The following is a 24,758-nucleotide window of genomic DNA, read 5'->3' as shown; positions in this document are numbered from 1 at the left end:
TGTCCTTTTCAGTGACAGGTTCCCATTTTCTGGTCCTGGAAAACCTGCTGGTTTCCTCAACAATTTTTTGTATGGCTGAGGCTGACTGATATCAATAGAGCACCAGATGCAGATGTCACTAACCTCAGTGTCCGAATCGCTGTCACTTTCTGTGTCTGATGACAGGTTTCCAGGGTAATCACTGTCACTTGACTCTACTTGCGATTCCAAGTCGCTCTCGCTGTCTGCAAGTTGTTCATATGCAGCTTGACTTGAGAGAAGCCTTTTGGTTGCCATGGCAGAGGTCAGGGCTGGCAGCAGGCAAAAACGTCAGAATCCAGGCAGAGGTCAGGGCAGGCGGCAGGCAGAGATGTCTGGATCCAGGCAGAGGTCAGGGCAGGCGGCAGGCAGAGAAGTGGTCAAAGTCCAGGCAGAGGTCAGGGCAGGAGGCAGGCAGGGAAATGGTCAAAAGATCAGGCAGAGGTCAGTAATCATATGTATTGGCAGGTAGGCAGTGCACTGTAACAGTGTATCTCTCACTCCAATGGTCAGAAAGATACTGGCTATTAGTAAGATACAGTTATTTGTATTAAATCCAAAACAAAAAAATTTGAATTTCCTGCTGGCCACGCCCACCGGAAACACCCACACGGACGTCACCGGGAACTCCTTCGGTGACTCATCAGTACAGAGATGCTGTTGCAGGGGGAAGAGAGGAAGAAAGGAGCCTTCAGGAAGATGCGATCGCTGAAACAGAACGGAGGAGGACGCCGGCGATAAGGTAAGGCTTTATTTATCATTATTAACGCTGCTTTACCTACCCCAGGGTTACCACTTTTAGCAAGTTTTTTCTACCCCGAGTCACATTCGAGGTTACCGCTAGGGAGGTTAATAAACTTGAACCACCAGTACTACCAGTACAGAACCACCAGTAGAATCTATGAAGAAGTGTCTAACAAGATCCAGACCGGAAAATCCCAATCAAAACTGTTTATTTCTGTCTCTCCTAGAATTCATTCTTAAAAGAAATTTCTTCACCTTCAACAACGCCACCTACTTGCAAACACAAGGAGTGGCTATGGGAACCAAGTGTGCACCTGTAAGGCCTGGTTAGTACCAGTATTCCCCAGATACCAGTCCCTCAATCTATCAAAGCAGTCTTTACCTATAGCAGCCCCCAGGACATGGTGTGCAGGGGATGGTCTCTGGAGATAGGCCAGCAGCTGACCAGGAGCCACAAATACAGACTACAGAATTATCAGGAAATCAGTCCACCAAGCGAGGTACAAAGGGAAGGGCACAAGCAGAGTCAGGGTCACAAGCAAAGGTCGATCCAGGCACAGTTCAAATGGAATGTCAGGAACAGGAAAAGGACAGTAACAGAGAAACACTCAAAATCACTCTACCACAGGAAAGCCCAGCAGACGTTATAACAGGCACTGGTGACTGGTGACTGGAAGCAGATAGGCTTTAAAGTCCCAGCAGTCAGTAGCAGTGCAGGACCGAGTCAGGAACTGATCAGCCTCTAGAATCCCCTTCAGCTGTGTGCAACCCAACAATAGATGCTGGGGATGCCAAAAAATATATCAGGTTGCACAACTAAAGGGAAGCAGAGGTTGCTGCTATCTTAGTTCTCCTGGCTGCTGCAAATTACATTGCTGGACAGAACAAACAGGGTTTTATACTGCGATGGTGCACAGCATGGAGTCGCCGGACAGAGTATTTCCTAACAGCACCATCATATGCCGGTCTCTATCTTGGAGAATAGGAAAATGAACTATTCCAACAGCTGAAGGACACCACCCATGCCAAAAAAGTTCATCTCTGGTTTAGATACATTATTGATATTCTCCTATTTTGGCTAGGTTCCCTGGAAGATCCAATCTGACTTTCACCATGGACCACAACCATACCCACATAGCCTTTCTAGACCTTTACATTCTAAAGCATGAAAACCAAATTGTTGTAATTATATGAATGTGTCAATTATAAGTACAAGACTGTAGCAATTATTGTCATATTTTTTAAGAATCTATGTATGTATTGATGTTCCAAACAATTGTATCCATTCTACTGTATGTGGATATACTTTGGTTACCTTCATGCATCCATTATGTATCATGTTCATACATACTGTGCTTTCACATCTCATATTCTATTATATATATAATTGCTGATAATAAAAAATACTGTTTATACATACATATATGTATACATTGTAGCAATTATTTTTAGGAATTATTTAACCCCCCTAGCGGTAATCTCGAGTGTGACTTGGAATGGAAAAAACATGCAAAAAGCGGTAACCCCGAGTCACACTCTGGGTAACTTTGGGGGTCCCCCTTACCTCAGCCCCGGGGTGCCTCTCCGTTCAGGGGCGTGGCTGGGCGGGAAGTTATCGAAAAAATTGTGCCAACATGTCAACATGTATGCTGCTCTGTACTAACTTTTTAAATTTTTTCTATGCCAACATGTGTGCTGCTCTGTGTTTGCTAACATATTACTTGCAAAACTCACACTATAAAAGAACATATCCTAAAATACATTTTTTATTTTGTTTAATGCAGGTACGCTGAACAACAACAAGGTGGTCCACACCTGAGGTTTGCAAGAAGCAGAAAGTGGGAACCTGTGACCAAGGATGACATTTGGCTGTTTTTGGGCTTGTTGATCCTGCAGGGAGTTGTGGGCAACCCGTGCAGAAGTGGTACTGGTCCAAGAACAAAATGATTGCTACTCCATCCTTTTGCAAAGTCATGCCAGAATACCGCTTTTCCCTCATCATGAAGTACCTGCACTTCGCAAACAATGAAGAATTTGATGAGACTACCCATCCTGCACCAAAACTCAAGAAAATTTGGGAAGTGTCTCAGATGATTCTAGAAAATTTCCAGCAAACCTATGTGCCAGAAAGAGATGTAAGCATTGACGAAAGTCTAATGGCTTAGAAGGGGAGGCTCAGCTGGGTGCACTACATTGCGTCAAAGAGGGCAGGATATGGCGTGAAAATGTATATGCTGTGCGAATCCTCATCTGGCTACATTTGGAATACTGTACTATACACATGAAAAAGGACACAGTTCAACCCCAGATACAACCATTATGGACTGGCAACATCTTCAGTGCTATCCCTCATTGAGCCATTGCTAGGTCAGGGCTATTGTGTCAAAACTGACAATTTCTACACCTCTCCTGAGCTTTATGAGTTCCTTCTGCAACACAGAACAGATGCCTATGGAACCGTTAGGGCTAACCGGCGCAACCTGCCAGCACTGTTTGGAAAAGGGAAGCTGAAGAAAGGAGAAATTGTTGCCTGGCAGAAAGGAAAGATGATGGCCCTGGGATAGCGTGACAAGAAAGATGTGTGCCTGATGAGTACTGTCCATGATGCCTCCACCGTTATGGTGCGCACAAAACGTGGAAAAGAAGTGATGAAGCCACAGGTGGTGATTGACTAAAACAACACCATGGGAGGTGTCGACAGAGCTGACCAAGTCATGACATTCCACCCAGCGAGGAAACAGCAAAGGAAGTACTACAAAAAGATTTTCAGGCATCTAGTTTAGCAGTGCCTATGGAATACCTACGTTCTCTACAAAAAAAAACAGTCGGAGGCCTGTGAATCATTCAGACTTCATTTTGCAAGTTTCCGAATCTATAGCCAAGAACCACCAAACATCATCAGTGGCTATGAATAGATCTGGACGTTGTGCTTCCACCGTTGTCAACCAAGAACGCCTGACTGGTCGTCACTTCGTTGAATACATCCGACCAACCCAGAAAAAGGCAGCACCTACAAGGATGTGCGTGGTTTGCTGCTCAAAGACCGATGACAGTGGAAGGAAGAAACGCAAGGAAACCAGGTTCTACTGTCCTGACTGTGATGTTGGGCTTTGTGCAGCACCCTGCTTCAAAATCTACCACTCGGGATGGCTACTAAAAATGTATATTTTTTTTTTCTAAAATCTGCATTTAATTTATATTACTATTTATCAATAATATTGCACCCTTGTTTGGAAAATTTCAGTAAGAAATTTTTGATAAAAAATATTTTTTTTTTGATAAATTACATTGTTGTGGTCTAATATTTCATTGTTTTTTAAAATAATGATTTATAATTATGTATTATATTATAATTTATGATAATAATATAATAAATAAATATAATTATTATACCCGGTAATTAATCCTAAGAATTACAGACCCACAATATAAACAAAAATTTCTATGCAAAAAAAATAGGATCACTTTTTGCATCAAAAAACTGACAGAATTAGAACGCTAGGGGGTTAATATTATTTTTGTAGATTCATATCCCTCTGTAACATCTATCTCTCTTTAAATATATGATCATAGTACACCATAATTCATTGATACACACAGTATATATCAAGAAGTTTTCATTTAAAAAAAATCTGTATTCCCAGACATTTAGAATCCCATCTCCAGCCTTCCCGGACTCTTCAAATCACTGCACCTTAACATCTAATACCCCCAAGATACATTGTATAGCGGCTAAGAGTTATACTATAGTGATACCATTTAACTATTGCGCATTACCATCCCCGGAACATGCACTGTTGACATCTAATCACTATTAGTGATTTAACCTTCAGAACACTCCCCACCCCTGGTTATCCACTGCGCACGAGCATACTCTAGCACACGCACAGTAGACACTGCCCGGTATACTATTCCTTATAGGCAAAGAAAAGGGCGGAAGTCATTTCTCTATCCACTGCACATGAGCGACCTCCAGAGCATGCGCACAGCTTACTTCTGGACGCCACACATCTCTGGCCCTTAAAGAGACACATGCACTATACCATCTTTTCTGCAACCATCTTGTATCACAGCACCACAATCTGGCCTTTGTGATCTTCAACTTCAATATGAGGTGTGCTATATTCATCATTAATTACTTATCTCCCTTCTGTTATATCATCCCCTTTCATCTCTCCAGCATTTATTCATAGTACTATTCCCTTAGCATCTTCATTAGTATTTGCTTACCTATTAAACTAAAGCTCATTTTTGTTACTCTCTTCTTCCCAAGCCATAATATTAAAGCGCTCATTTTCCACTCAAACCATTTTGACCCCAACTGCTCATTTTATCATCTTATTAAAGTAATACAATTATTTACTTGAATATGACGTACTATCACCATACCAAAGCCTTGCATTATTATTGCTATTGAAATAATATTGCTAATGTATTTGTATATTCACTATATATAATTCTGTTATTCTTATTGTTATCAATGTCTTTAATCGGGCATTACATACTACACTTCCCTATATTTATCATATATATTGGTATTTTAATATATTTTTTAACCATCTATAGCACCGAGCTTATATACATATCTTTGCATTTACACCTTTGCCTGAATATTTCTGAAATAATTTCTTATCTATACTAACAAACTCAATATACATCATAGTTGCAAATGTTAACAATATATAGCACAGAGTACTTTTCTATCCATTTACAGATATAAATTACGATAAATTTCACTAATCTCATGATAACTATGTCTTTAACAATACTTGCAAACATTTATACGTCACCTATATGTCATATTTATATGTGGAAACACATACACTCCACCATTTTCAAAATAACAGACAGTTTTATATTTTAATATATATTTTTATTCCAGTTAAACACCACATTTACTGGTTCCTACCAAGTTTGAATATTATTTGTTCACTCATTCTCTTTGAAACATACAATATTCAGTGTTTTTCCATTTGCTAATATCACTATCATTATTATCTTGAACATCGTTTCTAAAGGTATATGTATACAAATAATGTTTTCATATCTACGAGGGGTGCGGAGAAGAAGAGAGCCAGAATTATGAAATAAGACATTTATTCAACATATTCCCCCCGAGACTGATGCACTTGGTACAGCGTACTTGCTGTACTTTACCGTTCAAATAAAAGTCTGTTGGTTGGGCAGCAAACCAGCTCTCAGCAGCATCTTTGACGTCAGAAATGTTCTCAAAACGTTGCCCCTTCAGGTGTTTCTTCAAATTCGGTAACAGATAATACTCTAAAGGGGCCAGGTCAGGTGGGTAGGGGGGATGGTGGACCAATTGGAAACCCAGGGTGTTAATTTTGGCAGCCACAACGTTGGAGGTGTGCACAGGTGCATTGTCCTGGGAAAAAAGAATCCCTTTGATCAACTTTCCACGACGTTTCGTCTTAATTGCCTCCTTCAGCTGGTCCAGGAGGTTAGCATAATACTGTCCGGTGATACTGGAGCCCTGAGGTAGGTAGTCCACCAACAGAATACTGTCTTTGTCCCAGAAAATGTACACCATGGCTTTTTCGGACGATTTCTGGGTTTGGAACTTCCTTTGACTGTTTCTTGGTTTCAGATTCAAATATGTGGACCCAGGTTTCATCTTCAGTCACAAACCTGGCCAAAATGTCCTGTGCAGCTTCAAAATGGGCCAAAATGGCTTTGAATGCTTCAACTCGTTCCCTCTTCTAATCACTGTTCAAACATTTCGGCACTCACTTCGCTGAAAGCTTGTGCATGTCTAGGATAGTGGTGATAACAAACCCAACACGCCCCCGTGAGATGTCAAACATCTGGGCTATTTTATTTCCGGATATTTGCTGGTCCTCAATAATCAGCTCATGGACAGCATCGCAGGTTGCTGGGTCAGTTGAGGTTGGGGGGCACCCACTGCGGGGCTCATCTTTAACGGTGAAATGCTCAGTCTTGAAACAAGAAAAACGCATCGGGATATATATATACCGCTTTCAGCATCTTGTTTTATCCTGTCACACTCAGGCTTACCGCTGGGGGTGTTAAGAAGGGAGATGGGTCTGTAGCTTGCACATGCTGTCGGGTCCTTGTCCTCCTTGGGTATGACAGAGATGGGTGCTCACAGTGTGTCCTGTAGGAGAGTCCCTTCTTCCGTTAGGCTATTCATAGTGGCGCTAGGGTGTCATAGAAGATTTTATAGTAAGGGAGTGTAAAGCCATCCGGTCTGGGTGATTTGCCCGATGGGGTCAAACGTATTGCTCTTTGGAGTTTCTCCTTAGTAATGGAGGCCCCCAAGGATTCTCTATCCCCTTCGTCTAATTGGGGCATACCAGCTCGTGAAAGGTAGGATCGGATAGCTTCATTTCTTTCCTTAATGCTAATGCTAGATTGAAGAGGTTACGATAAGAAGTCACACAAAAGCTTCCACCATCTGCTATATTTTGTATTATTTCTTGCCGGCCTTGCGTACTATAAAGGGTATGAATCTTCTCTCTCTGTAAACGTAGGGCCTGGGCTAGTAACCTACCACTTTTATTCCCATATTCATAAAATGTGGGCCTACATCTAGTTAGTTTACCCTTGGCCAGTGTAACCACGGATAGTCTCAACCTAAGTGCTGTTCGTTACTAATCTGCTTATCCAAAGTTGCTTTATGGGTGGACTCCAGCTGGGATATCTGTGTGAGCAGTTTTATAATCTCTGCCTTCCTATCAAGTCTGGTGCCATGTTTAATAAGGATACCTCGAATCAGTTTTGTGTGCTTCCCATACTACATATGGGTCACAGTCAGGGATTGCAGTCATTTGGAAATAGTGTGAAAGTTCCCTAGTAAGTTCTGCTCATGTTACCGGGTCTTTAAGCAAGGAGTCTTCAGTTCCACGATCGTGGTTAGTTATGTCCAAGGGATATTGCGAGTGGGACAGGATCATGTTCTAAGAGTGTGAAGTTTCCTATCCTACACTTAACACTTAACCTAACATGAGAAAGATCCCTCTGGTGCATTCAGAAGTGATTTTTCTGTAATAGGGTTCATGTGGGTGGGAGAAAAAGTAATGTAATGTAATGCTGTGATGTTGGGTTTTCTACCTTCCATACATCCATTAGATGGTAGTTATGGAGACATTTTTATTTTGTGTCTGTGTGATTGTGATGTGTCTTTTGAGGTGGGAGAGTCATCTATTGTAGAATCAGGGGTAAAATTGAAGTCCCCTCCTAAGAAAAAAAAACCCACCTTAAATTCTTCAAGTTGTTGCAGTGTATACTCAGGCCCTTGGACTTGGAGTTGTCAGAGTAGCAGTGATAGCTGAGAGAGAACCTTCTGTTTTGGAGGGTGGGGGCTTTCTCTTTCCTAAAGTGTGTTTCCTGCAGGAATACCATTTGTGCCCCAAGACCACTCATTTCGGCCAGAAGGGAAGTCTGGTTTTCTGGTGTCCTATGAGATAATTCTACCTTGGGAATGCATATTACCAGCTGATTGGGCATGTAGAATGGCGTCACAATCAGCTGTTTCTGCTCTATTTGCGCGCACATCTCCTATATTTTTCTATGGGATTCTGCTTTAGCGTGAGCTCTGGAGAGTGGGCATGTTCTATAGACCTGGGAGATCGGTGGTGGCAGCACCCCTACCTCTCCTACACCAGCAGCAGCTGCAGAAGCATGAGATCTATGTCTGTATCCATGCTTGCTGTCATTACCCCGAATGTATAAACCTTCATATTTCTTACTCCAATTGTTGTACAAACTTGAAATTTTCAGGGTACACTGGGAACCCCAAGAGCTGATAGTAAACCCTGAATATAACAAGGGGCAAGATACAGGGACCCTTATTTACTAAAGTTCCCCTAGGCTGGAGAGAATACACTTGCATCAGTGAAGCTGGATAATCCAGCAAACCTGAAATGGATTTCCAAGTCATTAGCTATCTGTTAGCAAATTTTTCAATCCTGGACCAGATCCATCCCAGGCTTGCTGGATCACCCAGCTTCACTGATGAAAGTGTATTCTCTCCAGCCTTGGGGAACTTTAAAAAATCAGGGCCAGATCTCAAACATAAAATCCTATTAACAATCAGGGATCATCTCATTAACCTCCTGGGCGTTTTACTGATGTCTGGATTTCTGTACAAAAAGCGGTACACTGTTTTTCATGAATTTTTTTTTTATATTGTAGACCTGAAACTTATTGAAATATGTCCAAACAAGGGTGTAGTTGATATCATGAATATAATAAAGTTTGAAACACACAATCATGTAAAAAAGTAAAATAAATACATTTAATAACAAAATGTAAAACAACACAAAAATCAGCTTAATCAAGAATGCCTAAATAAATCAAAAATACTGAAAATGCAATAATTCTGTATACTGTATAGTACTATATTTTTCTAAAACACCTCTCTAGTGTTGTAAATTTTAAAACAAGGGGCAGCACAGAGTCCAATATCACAAACTTATAGACAAAACCACATAAATATATTTTTTTTTTTATTTTATAATGGGTTGGATACAGGAGTTTGTATTGAATCCAATACAAAAAGTTTAAATTTCCCACTACGCCCCCCATCGACAGGCGTACAGACCAACATCATCAGGAATTGCTGAGAGGTGCGTATGCGAACGCATTGTGAGGGACTGAGAGGCTGGCGGGGTGCCTGTCACACATAGCTGGGCACTTACCTTCTCTGGAGCAGAGGGTTGTTACCAACTGAAAATGTGGGCTCCAGTGGGAAACACTTGTCCACAATTGATTGTCCACAATCTCCCCTCCCTTTGATTAAAATGTTATACCAATTAATTCATGCTACTCTGTCACACATAGCTATCCCCTTACTCTCTATGATCCCCAATTTCTCTGTAACATTTTGCTATAGATGAAGCTTTTATTGACAAATGTGTGAGAACAATCAAATGTGGCTATTGTTCTCATGTGCTGCATGAGTTTATAACAGTAAAATGAATAACATAATTACAACATTAAACAATGGTCTGTTGGTCACAATCTTAAAGCGGAAGTAAACCCAAAACTTACCCAAAACAATAAAAACACACTTACTTTCAATCCTGCAGAGTAGTCGATCTATTGAGAGTCCCGCATCGTCCCAGTATCCTTCTTCGACCCAGCGTAGAGGGAGCACCAGGCGCCTCCATCTTCTCTTTTCTTCTTCCTGGTTCGTTCTCCTATGTCACCCGATCTCGCACTGCGCATGCGTGAGATCAGCAATTTTTTTCCTCATTGATGAAAGGGTTCCTTCTGGGCATCTCTGAGCATCTCGGGCATGAGCAGGAATAGACAAGAGCCTCCCAGGATGCGTGACATAGGTATACCAGGAGACTCTGCGCTCCTTTTCATTCTTGATCACCTAGGCGATCGAGAATTAAGGAGGCGGTGCTGCACCCTTTTTTATTTAAAACACAAACAGAATTTTAACTTTCAATAAAAGAGTTTAGGTACACTTTAATATACCTGGGGATGAATCACTTAGTAAGTGTGATTACCCCCATCCCCCCACCAAAACTTAATCACTACTATGATTCCATGGTGCTCTGTCACATTTGTCCCTTTATGTTCTTTGAATTCCAATGTACATATTTTATTGTTTATTTGTAAGGTAGAAAGTCCCTAAGTTGTTTCTATGTAATTATGTTATTCATTTTACTGTTACTCGTGCAGTACATAAAACATTTAGAAGAATAGCCACATTTGATTGTTCTCACACATAAAATAAAAGCTCCATCTATAGTGAGATGTTACAGAGAAATTGGGGTTCATAGAGAGTAAGGGGATAGCTTTGTGTGACAGGGTAGCATATGATGGATATAAATAATTTTAATCAGGGAAGGGGGGGGGGGTGGACAAAAAGTGTTTCCCATTGGCTCCCAAAGAGAAGGTAATTGGCCAGCTATGTGTAACAGGCACCCTGCCAGCCGCTCAGTCCCTTGCACAGCAGCGTCTGCAGATTTGACTCCAGGCAGCAGTTAGCAGTACTGCGCATCTCCCCCTAAGCAGGGTTTAATGTCATGAGGAAGGGGTAACCGCACGCAACCTCACCACCACTCTGAACGCAGCCTTCAAGTTTGGTGAGCTGGAAAATTTATATTTGAGGCACCACAGCACACAGACCTGTGAAGGCTGTAAGGACTGAATGGGAGCGCAGAGCCTCCTGGGATATGCATGTCACAAATTCCAGGAGGCTTGGGCTCCAAGTACAGGCATGCGCAGGAGGGACTTTTATGTCATTTAAAGATGGTGATCTCACGCATACGTCGCAAACCTGTGCAAGTAATTTTTTTTTTAATTTACTTTAGGTCCACTTTAACGAGAAAAGATCCCTGTTTGCTATCAGGATTTTATGTTTGAGACCCTGTATCTGGCAACTTGTTATGTTCAAGGGGCTGAAATTAGGGATTACTATCAGCTCTGGGGGTCCCGTGTACCCAGAAAATGTCAAGTTTGTACAACAATCAGTGTGGAAAATTGAAGGTTTATACATTACGGATAATAGCAGCATTAAAGAACCTTATTTAGAAGATAATGCACCGCTAGTAAGAGAGGTAAGGTCGTCTAAGTGGGCTAAGAGTCCAACAGTTCCCTGTAAGTAGACAGGTAACTAAGGGCCAATGGAGAAGTGGGAATGTTTGGAGTAACCCTCAATTTGGTTGTTGGGGCTAATGTTTCTTACCAAAGTGCTTTTGTTTAGGGTGTTGCCAGGCAGGTTCGGCAGGGCTAGAAGCAACAGGTATAGATAGTCAGGCCACGATTGCAGCTCAATGGGTGATAGGGTAAAAGTAGCAAGGAACCCCGGCAAATCTGTCGGATGGCTCATAGTGGAAGAAATTCCATCTCGTGAAGCTTGGGCGTAGAATGGGAAGCACTTAACTAAATTTTACTGCATAATACATTTTTTTTTTTTTTTGCTGCCTGGGAGCATATTGCAAAGAATGCAAAATTAGTCTGAAAGTTGGGTTTTTTCAGTTCCCCAGTCCATAGTTACTAATTTCTTGTAAGAGTAAAACCATAAAGACAATACTTTAAAAAAGTAAAAAAAAAAAGAACTCAATTTAAAAAAAAAACTTTTTACACAAAAATATTTTATTTAATATTATCCTTGTCTATCCACTGAATGTCAGTTTTGGTGTAACTCAAGTCGGAACGGGTACATTATTTTAATAAACGCAATTAGGACGTATGTTTGTCTCAACATATTATTAGGCAGCATGGTGTCAGTTACTGTATAAAATACTCACTGTGAGTTAATCACAAACAAAGCAAAACAATTTTTATTGAGCCTAGACATTCATTACCTCTTGGAGCAGGCTGTGCTTTGATATGCAAAAAGAAACAACAGAAAGTTTGTCTTGGTCAATAAAGAGTTAGAAGAGGCTGCAGAAAGAGCTCACCCCCCCCCCCCCCCCCCCCCCCCCCCCCCCCCCCCCCCCCCAAGATCACCCACAACCTCAGTTGTGTTTAGCAAAAGATTTCTTCTGCAAGCCATGTAAACCGCCCCCTTCCCCTCCAAGCCTCCGTTCTGCACAGGAGCGAGCAGAGAAGCCCCGTTCATATCTAGGAGGCGTCTGTATGTCGGATGTCCTTAACCCAGGGGCTACTGGTGTGGTTGGCTGTATTATACAGTATGCTTGGAGTTCAGCTTTTTGATTGAAGTCAAATATTATCCTGTATTGAGGTACACGAGTAACAGGTACTAGCAAGTAAAAGCAAATTGTGGGTTTGAAGAAATATTATTAAACTAATATGGCTTATGTAAAAATTAGAAATATGAAAGGCAAACTGTTTCCAATAACAAGCAATACCATTCATGCGTTTTCGAAATTTGTATTAAAAGTACCACAGTATCTTATTGCTATTGAAAACACTTTTATTAACTGAAACCTATTACATATGTTGCTACAAGTACAAAACATATATGCATTCTGATACTATAAATAACATCTTAAACTTGGTTTATTCAGTGAGCAAATAGAAAGATGAAATAAAGCTTAATTCTAACTTAACTTTTCCTTGAGACGGGACAGCATCACACAGCAAGGCTTACATTTTTGTTCTAGGGGTGATGTAAACAGTACTTACCTTGACAGCCAGGTGCTTCTTGTCTCTCCCCATAACTCAGGTTGTAGGCTGGGAGCTTGGCATAAGGCAAAAAAATACCTAAATCACTCCCTAGATATGAAGCATTTAACCATTTCAAAGTGGGCTAGCCCCACTTCAAGGGATACTTTTATTATACTTTTATACTACTGAACCTGGTGTTTAGCATTCAAAATACCTCTGAGGTCTGATACCAAGGCTTAAAAACAAATCTAATTCTTAAACCAAATAAACCACATTTTTCCCAGGAGATGTATTAACAAAAATGTCTATTTTTAAACTTGTGTGTACAAATATTTCTAAAAGGTTACAATAGTACTATAATACAATAGTAAAACAGTACAGAAATATTTTAGAGAGTAAAAATAAGCAGTATGATAGACACCCACAGCGTAGTAACTGCAACTGCACTTGTGAAATACATACATACAACAATAAACAAAAAAATATGGTTTACTCTTGCGATGCCAGAAAATTATATATATTTATATATATATATATATATATATATATATATATATATATAATATATATATATATATATGCATTTTTATTAATCATGAAAAAAAGGCTAATCAAATCCCATTCCCTTGCATTGGAAAACTATATTGCCATATAATAACAATTGCCTAGCCTCTTTAACTTAACAGTTTATGCAATTAAAAAAAATTGCAGACTCAATACTCAACTTCTCTAACTACAGCAATATTGCATTTTAGGATGATCATCAATTTTGAATTAAAGCATTTAAATATGAGTGTAGAAGATATGCCGTGTTATCATCAGTCATTCTCTATATGGCTGTGTTATTCTGCATACAGTAGTGACACTTGTTTAGCTTTTGGTAACTCCTTTTATCAGAGAGTCAGCATCATTTTTGCTATGCCAGGTACATTACAGTACTTTACATGAACAAGCAGCTAGGCCTACCCCTTGCTTCCTATAGTTCATCCATAGTGTGTTAGGGCTGTGTTCGACAGAATTTTTCTTGATAATATTATACTTTTCTGTTTTTTTTTCTAACTTCAAGGCAGATGTACTCAATGAATTATCAAAAGACTGTTATAAATGCAGCTAGAAGTGAAAGAAAGAAACAGTCATTTATTTCCTAGTTAATGGTAAACTCATGTAAAACAACAAAATAAATGCTGAAAGACGTACAAATTATTGACAAACTATTTGTAAAACAGTCTTAGGATCTAGACGCCTCTTTTTTTTAATAAAAATTAGCTTGCCCACCAAACCAGCCTTAGACTGGAAAAAAAAGAGAATTACCACACCTATAAGGACATCCAAATGAACCCGCTTCTTGTTAGCATCTGCCTAGTGGCAGACCATGGTAATGATTGCTTGCTTCACACTTCTGGAACTATGCTTTCAGTTGAGTCTTGCAATATAGGGCATTGAAGACACCTAGTTTAGTCATAGCTGGAATAAACTGCACTTAAAGCCAAGTTTTTAGTTTTAGAGTAGGGGTGGTTTTATTGTTGTCTGTGGGGACATTCACCCCCATTATTTGTTTAAGGTACCAGTGTCACTGAAACAGAAAGTTACATTGTTAAGTTGAGTTGTTAAAATAGGTGAGGAAAAGGTCTCCAATCAGGACATCTGTTCTGGGGTCAACTTCATTGATAGAGGTTTTATCCTTCTCTGCTCTTTACAAAGTTAAAAATTACATTTTTGGCTGGACATACAATTTATTCTTTTACTATTTTCCTGTTGTTTATCTTTAAACCAATTATGTAGCATAAAACAGGAAATAGCTTATACCTTGTAATTTTGCACTCTCTTGGACCCCTGCTCAAGAACTGTTAAGGCTCCAGAAGGGTGGCAAAGTAAGAACTACCGTTTGAGGAATTTCCTAATTTTGCTGAAAAAACAGAAAACCTATCTGCATTTTACTCTCTGGTTAATACTATACTCACTGTAATGCTAAATTTCATCTCTAATATATACAATATTAAAGGAGATTGCATAATAAAGTATTAATTATCCAAAACCAGCACAGAATTTTCCATACACAGGATGATTTGAATTTGACATCAACAAATCATGGAATTGGCATGTACGCATGTAAATAGCTTGCAACAACATAATGAGTATACATCAGTCAGTGTATGAAAAAAATATGTATAAACATGCATAGCTAATAGCTAAAGACTAAAGGGACTGCAGGGCATTAAAAGACTAAAATGAATTAATTACATCACAAATGAATTAGAAGCAGGACTAACACACACTAATACAAAACATGGAATTTAATGAAACAATGGATTTAGGTACTGACACATTCAGGTCCAGAACGCGAGGCTTGAATCTGGATCAGGACACAAGTAGACATAAAAAAAGAAAATTAGTATGCACAAATATGAGCTACAGTAAAATTAATGAGATCACAGATGGTCAACAAGTTTTGTGTTACAAAAATAAAAAGATACAGCATAGTACAGTAACATCAGCAGACTGGACCAGTCAAAAGACGCAAGAGACAAAATTTCTGAGATACATGGCTATACCCTTGATACAGCCTGCCTTTAAAACCTGGATGTTGATCTTTGCAAGGGTGGTCAAGCTAATCCCTGGAGTCCAAGATACAGGCTCATTACTGTTGGGTGCCCCTGGTTTGGAACTTTCATTTTACATTCCTGTAAATCTGGACTACCAAACTAGGTTATTTCTTAAAAGCAACAGATGTATCCCCACACATTTATAGTAGAATTATCAGCCATGTTAACTGATAGGAGAGGTTGCTTTTATTGTTTTCTCCACTCTCATCTTAATGTTTTAGTTTTAGTCCCATTAATGTGAAAACATCATATGTTCCCTTTATTCACAGTTATTATAATAAATTGTGTTATGGATATGGAAACCTTGGTATAGTAACCACATTTAACCACATTTGTGTAGAGCAGAACAGGTTACAAGCTTTTGCAATACTGGGTAGCATTAAAGTAAAGAGAATTCCAGAACAGTATTCTAGTTTATTTTGCTGCTTAATAAATATATCAGAAATGTAGCGGAGCTACATCCCTTATCATGTTTCAACAAAAAAAATGTATATGGGATTTTCAGGACTAAAAATGTGATAATAGTATATAATACTTTATGCCATATCCTCATTAAAGTACAACTATCCATTAGCACAATATCTAATCTCTATCATAAGCAGCTAAGCAAAAGATCCCCCATAGTTACTCACTGATGGAGACAAATGTACATTAACAGTAGTGAAGTTTTTAGTATAACATTGGGTCAGTGTTGTGTATTGTTGATGACAGGAGTATACTTGAGAAGATACGAGGGGGCGTTGAGAAGTTCCTGGCTTTGCCCCTTTCCAGATGAAATAGAAAAATTAGTGTGGGGGCATATGACAGCCTAATATCTTAGTATGTAACTGTAAAAATCAGGTCTTTGCGATTCTTAAAACTGTTTTTTCTTTTAGTGAGAGGCTGTGATGGCAGAGGCACAAGCAAGTTTCACGTTGTTGGAGTTACAGGCCGTCATGAAGTTTTTGTTTCTCCAGGGAAAGTCAGCAAAGAACATTCACACTGAGATGTCAAACACTGGGGAGAGATGTCCTACCTACAGCACTGTCAAAACCTGGATATCTTGTTTCAAGACTGGGCATTTCACCGTTGAAGATGAGTCCCGCAGTGGGCGCCCAACCTCAACTGACCCTACAACCTGCGATGCTGTCCATGAGCTGATTATTGAGGACCTGCGAATATCCGCAAATAAGATAGCCCAGATACTTGACATCTCACGCGAGCATGTTGGGTTTGTTATCACCACTATCCTAGACATGCACAAGCTTTCAGCAAAGTGGGTGCCGAAATGTTTGAACAGTGATTAGAAGAGGGAACGAGTTTAAGCATTCAAAGCCATTTTGGCCCATTTTGAAGCTGCACAGGACATTTTGGCCAGGTTAGTGACTGAGGATGAAATCTGGGTCCTCATCTATGAATCTGAAACCAATGAACAGTCAAAGGAAGTTCCGAACCCAGAAATCGTCCGAAAAAGTCATGGCGTACGTTTTCTGGGACAAAGACAGTATTCTGTTGGTGGACTATCTACCTCAGGGCTCTAGTATCACCGGACAGTATTTTGCTAACCTCCTGGACCAGCTGAAGGAGGCAATTAAGACAAAACGCCAAGAAACGTTGACCAAAGGGATCCTTTTTTTGCAGGACAATGCACCTGCGCACAATGTTGTGGCTGCCAAATTGAACACCCTGGGTTTCCAATTGGTCCACCATACCCCCTACTCACCTGGCCTGGCCCCTTCGGACTATTATCTGTTCCCGAATTTGAAGAAACACCTGAAGGGGCAACGTTTTGAGGACATTTCTGACGTCAAAGATGCTGCTGAGAGCTGGTTTGCAGCCCAACCAACAGACTTTTATTTGAATGATCTAGAAAAGCTGCAAGTACGCTGTACCAAGTGCATCAGTCTTAGGGGGGAATATGTTGAATAAATGTGTTATTTCATAACTCTGGCTCTCTTCTTTCTGAGCAAAGCCGGGAACTTCTCAGCACCCCCTGGTATACCTAAAATGAACCTCATGGCAGATGTAGGATGGTTGTTTCATCCCCCTCTGAGCAAGGATATTGCTTAATGCAAGTAGGTTAGGTCAGCTTCTAGAGGGCTACATCTACTGGGGTACAGGGGTAAGAGGTTGACCCTGGAATTTCTGAGCGTTATTTTCCTAAAGGCACTGACAGCTTGTCAGAAAGTTCGTTTGTGGCTAAAGGTTCATTAGAAAAGGCCTTAAATGAAGCGACATGTAAGTGGAGGACAGCCTGTTTATTTGAGTTGCAAGAACTCAAGAAACAACTGGTAATGTTGGAAAAAGGGTAGACACTGGTGAATATTGATGTGATCTAGTCATGGCTTAAAAAATATAATGATAGCAATACAGCTTACCTTCTTTTGTATGGTTTCACTGAGGGTTTTAAATTACTGTGTGCTTTAGAAGACCGCCCTTTGTCATGTTCTAATCCGCCTATAAGTAACCCAAAATAGTGTTGGACAAACTGTTTAAAAAAGTGGCACTAGGGCGCAAGATGGCCCCCTTTTTGCCATCTTCCTGTCCCAATTTGAGTGTCTCACCTTTGGGTTTTGTCCCCATGTGGAGTTGAGTTTAGAATAATCTATTATCTATCTTTTCCCAGAGGTTGGTCAGTGAACAATGATATAAACACAAATATTAGTACACTGCCATATACTTCAATTGATCCTGCATTTTAGAGAATCTGTGATATGTTAAAGAGGGCTGCTCCCTGCGCATCCTGTTAGTAATCATTTGTTAGGCTGTTAATGGTTTGTTGATTGGAAGTGCAAAATCTTGTTCATACTTTGAAGCATTTAGTACTTCCTTGAAATGGGTGAATGACCAGATGTCAGGATCGAGGGGACTACCTAACTAACTTAACTTGTCTGTCCAGTTTAAGAAGTTTGGGGTACCATTGGAGCATGTTAAAGTAATTGGCTATTGCCATTGATTCTTTACCTATGTAATGCTGACACTCTCTTGATAAAGTCATATATTTATCCCAGCTATACAAAAACACACAATATAGTGGGACTTTTTAGACCAACTGAAATCCAGTATAAAACCAATAAAAACATTTATTCAAATACAAAAAAAACAACAATAATAGCAGCTGCATGGAAAATTGTATACAAAGGCACCCAATCTTCTGTATAGACACCAACATGGATAGTGTTTTATCAGTCGACGCAATTTCGCTGCAATTATAACAGCTTTTTCAGGACATATCAGGAGATCTACAATATCTAGACATATATTCAAATTTTACAAGTAACATATATTGTTTGTATACATATATATCTCTCAATTTACAAAGGGTCATGATTAAAAAACTTCTGTTACCTACAATGATGGGATGCCCACGATTGTCCATACAACTCTCTGCACATGATAGAAAAACAAGCAAATGGAGAGCAGCAAGAGACACAAGCAGCTCCGAAAAGGTCCTAATAAAATTAATGAATGATTTAAAAAAAAAAAAAATAATTTAAATGATTATAACATTAGTGTGGTAACGTGAAAAAAAATGTTTATTTAATGTGTAAAAGGTAGTTCAACCTTTTAAATCCAGACTTGAGACAAAATCCCATGATTTAAACTTTTGTTTGACCAATTTCTCAAGCTATTCAAAACATGGAAACTGTACGTTACCATGGTAACTTGTCACCATACCAAAGAACAATAGTGAAAAAGCTATAAAATATTCCAAACATTGAACTAAAACCATCTGATAAAAGAGGTATTGTAGTAATCATGGACAAGATTAATTATGAACGAATGTGTTTGAAAGTACTTGAAAATGATACTTGGTATCAGATAATTTCCAAGAATCAGGTTCAATAATTCAATAATGTGTATTACACATTGATTCTAGAAGCAGTAAATGCAGGAATAATCGGCAAAAAAACATTTATTTGAATAATCAAAATCCATGTTTACCAACCTTTTAGACTTTACCTAAGGTACAAAAATTAAATGATCCACCAAGATGCCCCATCTTATCAGGAATGGGCAGTATTTCCTCTGAAACTAGCCATGTAGTAAACAATTATTTAAGACGATTTGTCTGCGAACTACCATCATACATATAGGACACCCCTGACCTTATAAAAACACTTGATGGCTTATCAGTATCAGACGAGTCCTTACCAGTAGCGATCAATATTGAGACCTTATATTCAAGTATATCTCACAAGAAAGGACTGCAAATTATAAACACATTTCTAATTGAAACAAATCAATCTGTTGTTGAACAAAATGGATTTATAAAATCGCTCCTAAAATACATACTGACTAGGAATATCTTTACCTTTTCAAACAACACCAACCTCCAGGTACAGGGAGTGGCGATGGGGACACCTTGTGCCCCGACTTACGCGAACCTGTACCTGGGGGGATGGGAAAGGGAGTTGTTTTCTTTTACTTTGTACTGTGGCCACATTTTACTGTGGCGGAGGTACATCGATAATGTTTGGCAAGGACAAGAATCTCAATTATTAAAGTTCTTTAAAATATTGAAAATTATTATATACAATCTGAATTGTACTATGCAATATAGTAAATTCTCTATACCATTCTTGAATATTGAGATTCATATCAATTCTGACCTGACCATATCTTCTTATATATAGCGCAAACCGACTGCTGACAATACCATTCTGTCGGCCAGAAGTGAACACCCTTTATAAACGTAAAACTTTAAAACGTAGCATTCCTTATTCTCAGTACCTGAGAATTAAAAGGAATTGTTCAAAAGATTAGAACTTTATAAGGGCGGCCAAGAATTTACAAATTAGATTATTAAATAGAGGATACACGAAAACCATTCTTAAAAAAGCGTACCGGAAGGTCCTAAAAATGGACCACTCAACAATATTAATTGCACCTAAAAAAAATGATAGGAATGAAGTAGGAATTAGAATCATCACTAAAATATTCTTCCAAGCACAAAATCGAAACAGAAATGTCTGTAACCAATTTTGGCCAATACTTATGTCGGACCCACGTATAAAAAAACATCTTAATCCCAATCCACAACTCGCTTTTAAAAAACTATCATCATTGCAAGACAAGTCAGTACGTAGTCACTATCAGAATGAACAACAAAAAAACATAACTTACAAAAGTGGAATATATTCCTGTGGTTCCTGCAATCAATGTAATTGGGTGTCTGGAACAAATCAGGAAGGAAAATTTTAAATTCCAATTCCAATCACATATAGTCCCAAATTAACACACATAAATAATTGTAAAACTAGAGGAACCATCTATTTAGCCTTTTGTGCTATTACGTGGGCAAGACTAAGCAGGAAATTCAAATCAGAATATATGAACATATATATAACACCGTTAATGGTAAATTCACGACCCCGTTTAGTCTCCACATGGCTAAATATCACAATTTCAATAAAAATAATATTAAATTCACGGTATTAGAACATGTCCCACAGGATCCTCGTGGAGGTGATTGGGACAAAATTTTGTTAAAGAAATGGATCTTTAACCTAGGATTACTTACACAATGCCTGGGTTTAAATGAAACGCTGAGTTTCAAACCCTTCTTATAGGCAGTTGGTAAAAGTTAATATCAAAATTCTGGGTACCTCCACCGTTAAGATGATCATATATGTGGTCACAGTGGCAACACTTCTCTCTCCTCTTTTTTCCCCCCTTGTCCTTTTTTTTCCCTGTGGTAGGTTACCAATTGCTCTATAGGAATCACTAGGTTCAATTATATATACTATAGCCCTGATTTATCAATGAAATGCGCATACGCTCGACGCGCATACGGTACGAGTCAGGCCCGAGTTCTAGTGAACTCCCCTGCCGGTTTCCTGCAAAAATGACCAAAGATCTCGAGTACGCCAATTAAGGTGATTAATTTTTAGCTGCGCGATTAAGAAGCAGATATTAAACATAATGATGAGGTGATAGCAATTGATTAGCGCACACCTGCGCCCTGTTCTGTGCGCATCTCCAGTCCATTTTACAGGTCAGTTTATATCTTTAATATTTGATGTTTTTTTGTGTAAGTGCTACTTTTTTATGTTACATTCTACTCAATCACAAACTTGCTTCATTTATAGTTTCATTTGTTGCACTTGTTGTTTGATACTTTTTCTGGCTGCAACACTGCAAACTAATTTCTATCAAGCTGGATATTTACTAAGTAGCACTTTCAAATATGTCATCACACAATAGTATGACTGTAAAAATATATGTGAACAAATATTTGTGACCTGAATAAAATTTCATTCTAGTTTGACTTTAGTAAAGGATTATAGGCAAACATGTTATAATGCATGTATTAACCCCCCTAGCGTTCTAATTCCATCAGTTTTTTGATGCAAAAAGTGATCCTATTTTTTTTGCATAGAAATTTTGGTTTATATTGTGGCCCTGTAATTCTTAGGATTAACTCCCGGGTATAATAGGTATATTTATTTATTATATTATAATCATAAATATAATATAATACTTAATTATAAATCATTATTATATAAAAAATAATAAAATATTAGACCACAACAATGTAATTTATCAAAAAAATAAATTTTATCAAAAATTTCTCACTGAAATTTTTCAAACAGGGGTGCAATATTATTGATAAATAATAATATAAATTAATTGCAGATTTTAGAAAAAAAAATACATTTTTAGTAGACATCCCGGGTGTGGTAGATTTTGAAGCAGGGTGCTGCACAAAGCCCAACATCACAGTCAGGACAGTAGAACCTGATTTCCTTGCATTTCTTCCTTCCTCTGTCATCGGTCTATGAGCAGCAAACCACGCACATCCTTGTAGGTGCCGCCTTTTTCTGGGTTGGTGGGATGTATTCAACGCAGTGACAACCGGTCAGGCGTTCTGGGTGGACAACGGTGGAAGCACGACGTCCAGGTCTATTCATTGCCACTGATGATGTTTGGTGGTTCTTGATTATGGATTTGGAAACTTGCAAATTTAAGTCTGAATGATTCACAGGCCTCTGACTGCTTTTTTTGTACAGAACGTAGGCATTCCATAGGCACTGCTCAACAAGATGCCTGAAAATTTTCTTGTAGTACTTCCTTTGCTGTTTCCTCATCGCTGGGTAGAATGTCATGGCTTGGTCAGCTCTGTCGACACCTTCCATGGTGTTGTTGTAGTCAATCACCACCTGTGGCTTCATCACTTCTTTTCCACGTTTTGTGCGCACCATAACGGTGGAGGCATCATGGACAGTACTCATCAGACACACATCTTTCTTGTCACGCTATCTCAGGGCCATCATCTTTCCTTTCTGCCAGGCAACAATTTCTCCTGTCTTCAGCTTCCCTTTCGCAAACAGTGATGGCAGGTTGCGCCGGTTAGCCCTAAAGGTTCCATAGGCATCTGTTCTGTGTTGCAGAAAGAACTCATAAAGCTCAGGAGAAGTGTAGAAATTGTCAGTTGTGACACAATAGCCCTGACCTAGCAATGGCTAGGGAGGGATAGCACTGAAGATGTTGCCAATCCATAATGGCTGTATCTGGGGTTGAACTGTGTCCCTTTTCCAGTGTACAGTACCGTATTCCAAATGTAGCCAGATGAGGATTCGCACAGCATATACATTTTCACGCCAAATCGTGCCCTCTTTGACGCAATGTAGTGCACCCAGCTGAGCCTCCCCTTCTAAGCCATTAGACTTTCGTCAATGCTGACATCTCTTTCTGGCACATAGGTTTGCTGGAAATTTTCTAGAATCATCTGAGACACTTTCCAAATTTTCTTGAGTTTTGGTGCAGGATGGGTAGTCTCATCAAATTCTTCATTGTTTGCGAAGTGCAGGTACTTCATGATGAGGGAAAAGTGGTATTCTGGCATGACTTTGCAAAATGATGGAGTAACAAACATTTTTGTTCTTGGACCAGTACCACTTCTGCACGGGTTTGCCCACAACTCCCTGCAGGATCACCAATCCCAAAAACAGCCAAATGTCATCCTTGGTCACAGGTTCCCACTTACTGCTTCTTGCAAACCTCAGGTGTGGAGCACCTTGTTGTTGTCCAGCGTACCTGCATTAAACAAAATAAAAAATGTATTTTAGGATATGTTCTTTTATAGTGTGGTAACATGTTAGCAAACACAGAGCAGCACACATGTTGGCATAAAAAAAAAATTAGCAAAAATTTCAAAAAGTTAGCAAACACAGAGCAGCACACATTTGCATAAAAACATTTAGCATAAAATTTTAAAAAGTTAGCAAACACAGAGCGGCTTACCTGTTTGTCTCCGCAACAATTTTTTCGATAACTTCATCGGTCAAAAACAACTTCAAGTATGCCAGGGGGTCATCGCATTCAGCCTCAATTTTCATCACAGGTGTGCTGGTGAATGGAAATCTTGGCGGTGCTGTGTGGTCCGCATCCAGGTCAATAGGACACCATGTGCGCACAGCACTGACCTCAGGTTCAGAATCGTCGCTCAGTTCACTTTCGCTGTCCGATGACAAAATTCCGGGTGAATCACTATCGCTCGATTCCACAAGGGACTCCAAATCGCTATCGCTGCATTCAAATTCCTCCAAAACAGCGAGATGCCTTTTGGATGCCATGTGGTCTCCAGCAATCAGTCAGGAACAATCAAGTTTAAAGACAACGTGATGAAATGATACATTCATGAAGTGATTTATAAGCCATCAAAAGGTCAGATCAAGGTCGGGGCTAATAGTGGGCAAAATGTAATTTAGGGCACTGGGCAATGATGCTTGGTGCACTAAAATGTGTTTTTATACTTATACTTTATACTTTAATACTATATGTTTTTCTGTGTATTTTACTGTAAAAAAAATTACTATGTAATCTGCTTTTAAATTTCCCGCCCCCAAAATCTATCGCATCACCTGGAAGATGTCACACATCTTGCCGGGTGATGTGGTGGGGATGTCCCCACCCTGCTCACTCCCCTGCTCGCATCAGCCAATGGCTAATCTCGCATCTAACTGCAGATGTGTGCAGCAGGGTACTCTGTAATCTGCTTTTAAATTTCCCGCCCGGTCACGTCCCCCGATGGAGAGGCACCCCGGCATCACAGCGGGATAGTCTGTTCGCCGCTGTAGACCGGGGCTAAGGTAAGGGGGACCCTCAAAGTTACCCCAAGTGTGACTCAGGGTTACGGCTTTTTGCACAGTTTTCCCACCCCGAGTCACACTCGGGATTACCGCTAGGGGGGTTAAGGAACATTTAGTGATTTCACTTGTGTGTGTCAAAATACATTTAAATGTAAAGAAATACATATGCATTTTCATTAGTACTATATTAACTAGACTAGTTTGATGGGGGGGGGGGGGGGGGTAATAAAGAAAGTTTGCTTGGATG

The 24,758-nt window shown here is 39.5% G+C and overlaps 1 protein-coding gene across 4 annotated transcripts in view; it reads right to left on the bottom strand.

Moving 5' to 3' along the window:
* The window catches only part of ADCY1 (adenylate cyclase 1), a 496,503-nt gene that overhangs the window by 347,216 nt on the left and 124,529 nt on the right, over positions 1–24,758 (bottom strand). For 3 of the 4 annotated variants that reach the window (XM_072412078.1, XM_072412075.1, XM_072412077.1), the window contains exon 6: positions 15,158–15,187. The exons of the other annotated variant lie outside the window; for it this stretch is intronic. In XM_072412078.1, the coding sequence (XP_072268179.1) occupies positions 15,158–15,187 (30 nt within the window). The remainder of the gene's footprint in view (positions 1–15,157; positions 15,188–24,758) is intronic. 4 annotated transcript variants of the gene reach the window in all.

Source organism: Pyxicephalus adspersus, chromosome 5 (genome assembly GCF_032062135.1).
Source record: "Pyxicephalus adspersus chromosome 5, UCB_Pads_2.0, whole genome shotgun sequence".
Taxonomy (NCBI): Eukaryota; Metazoa; Chordata; class Amphibia; order Anura; family Pyxicephalidae; genus Pyxicephalus; species Pyxicephalus adspersus.
This window is presented reverse-complemented; position numbering and strand designations above follow the sequence as displayed.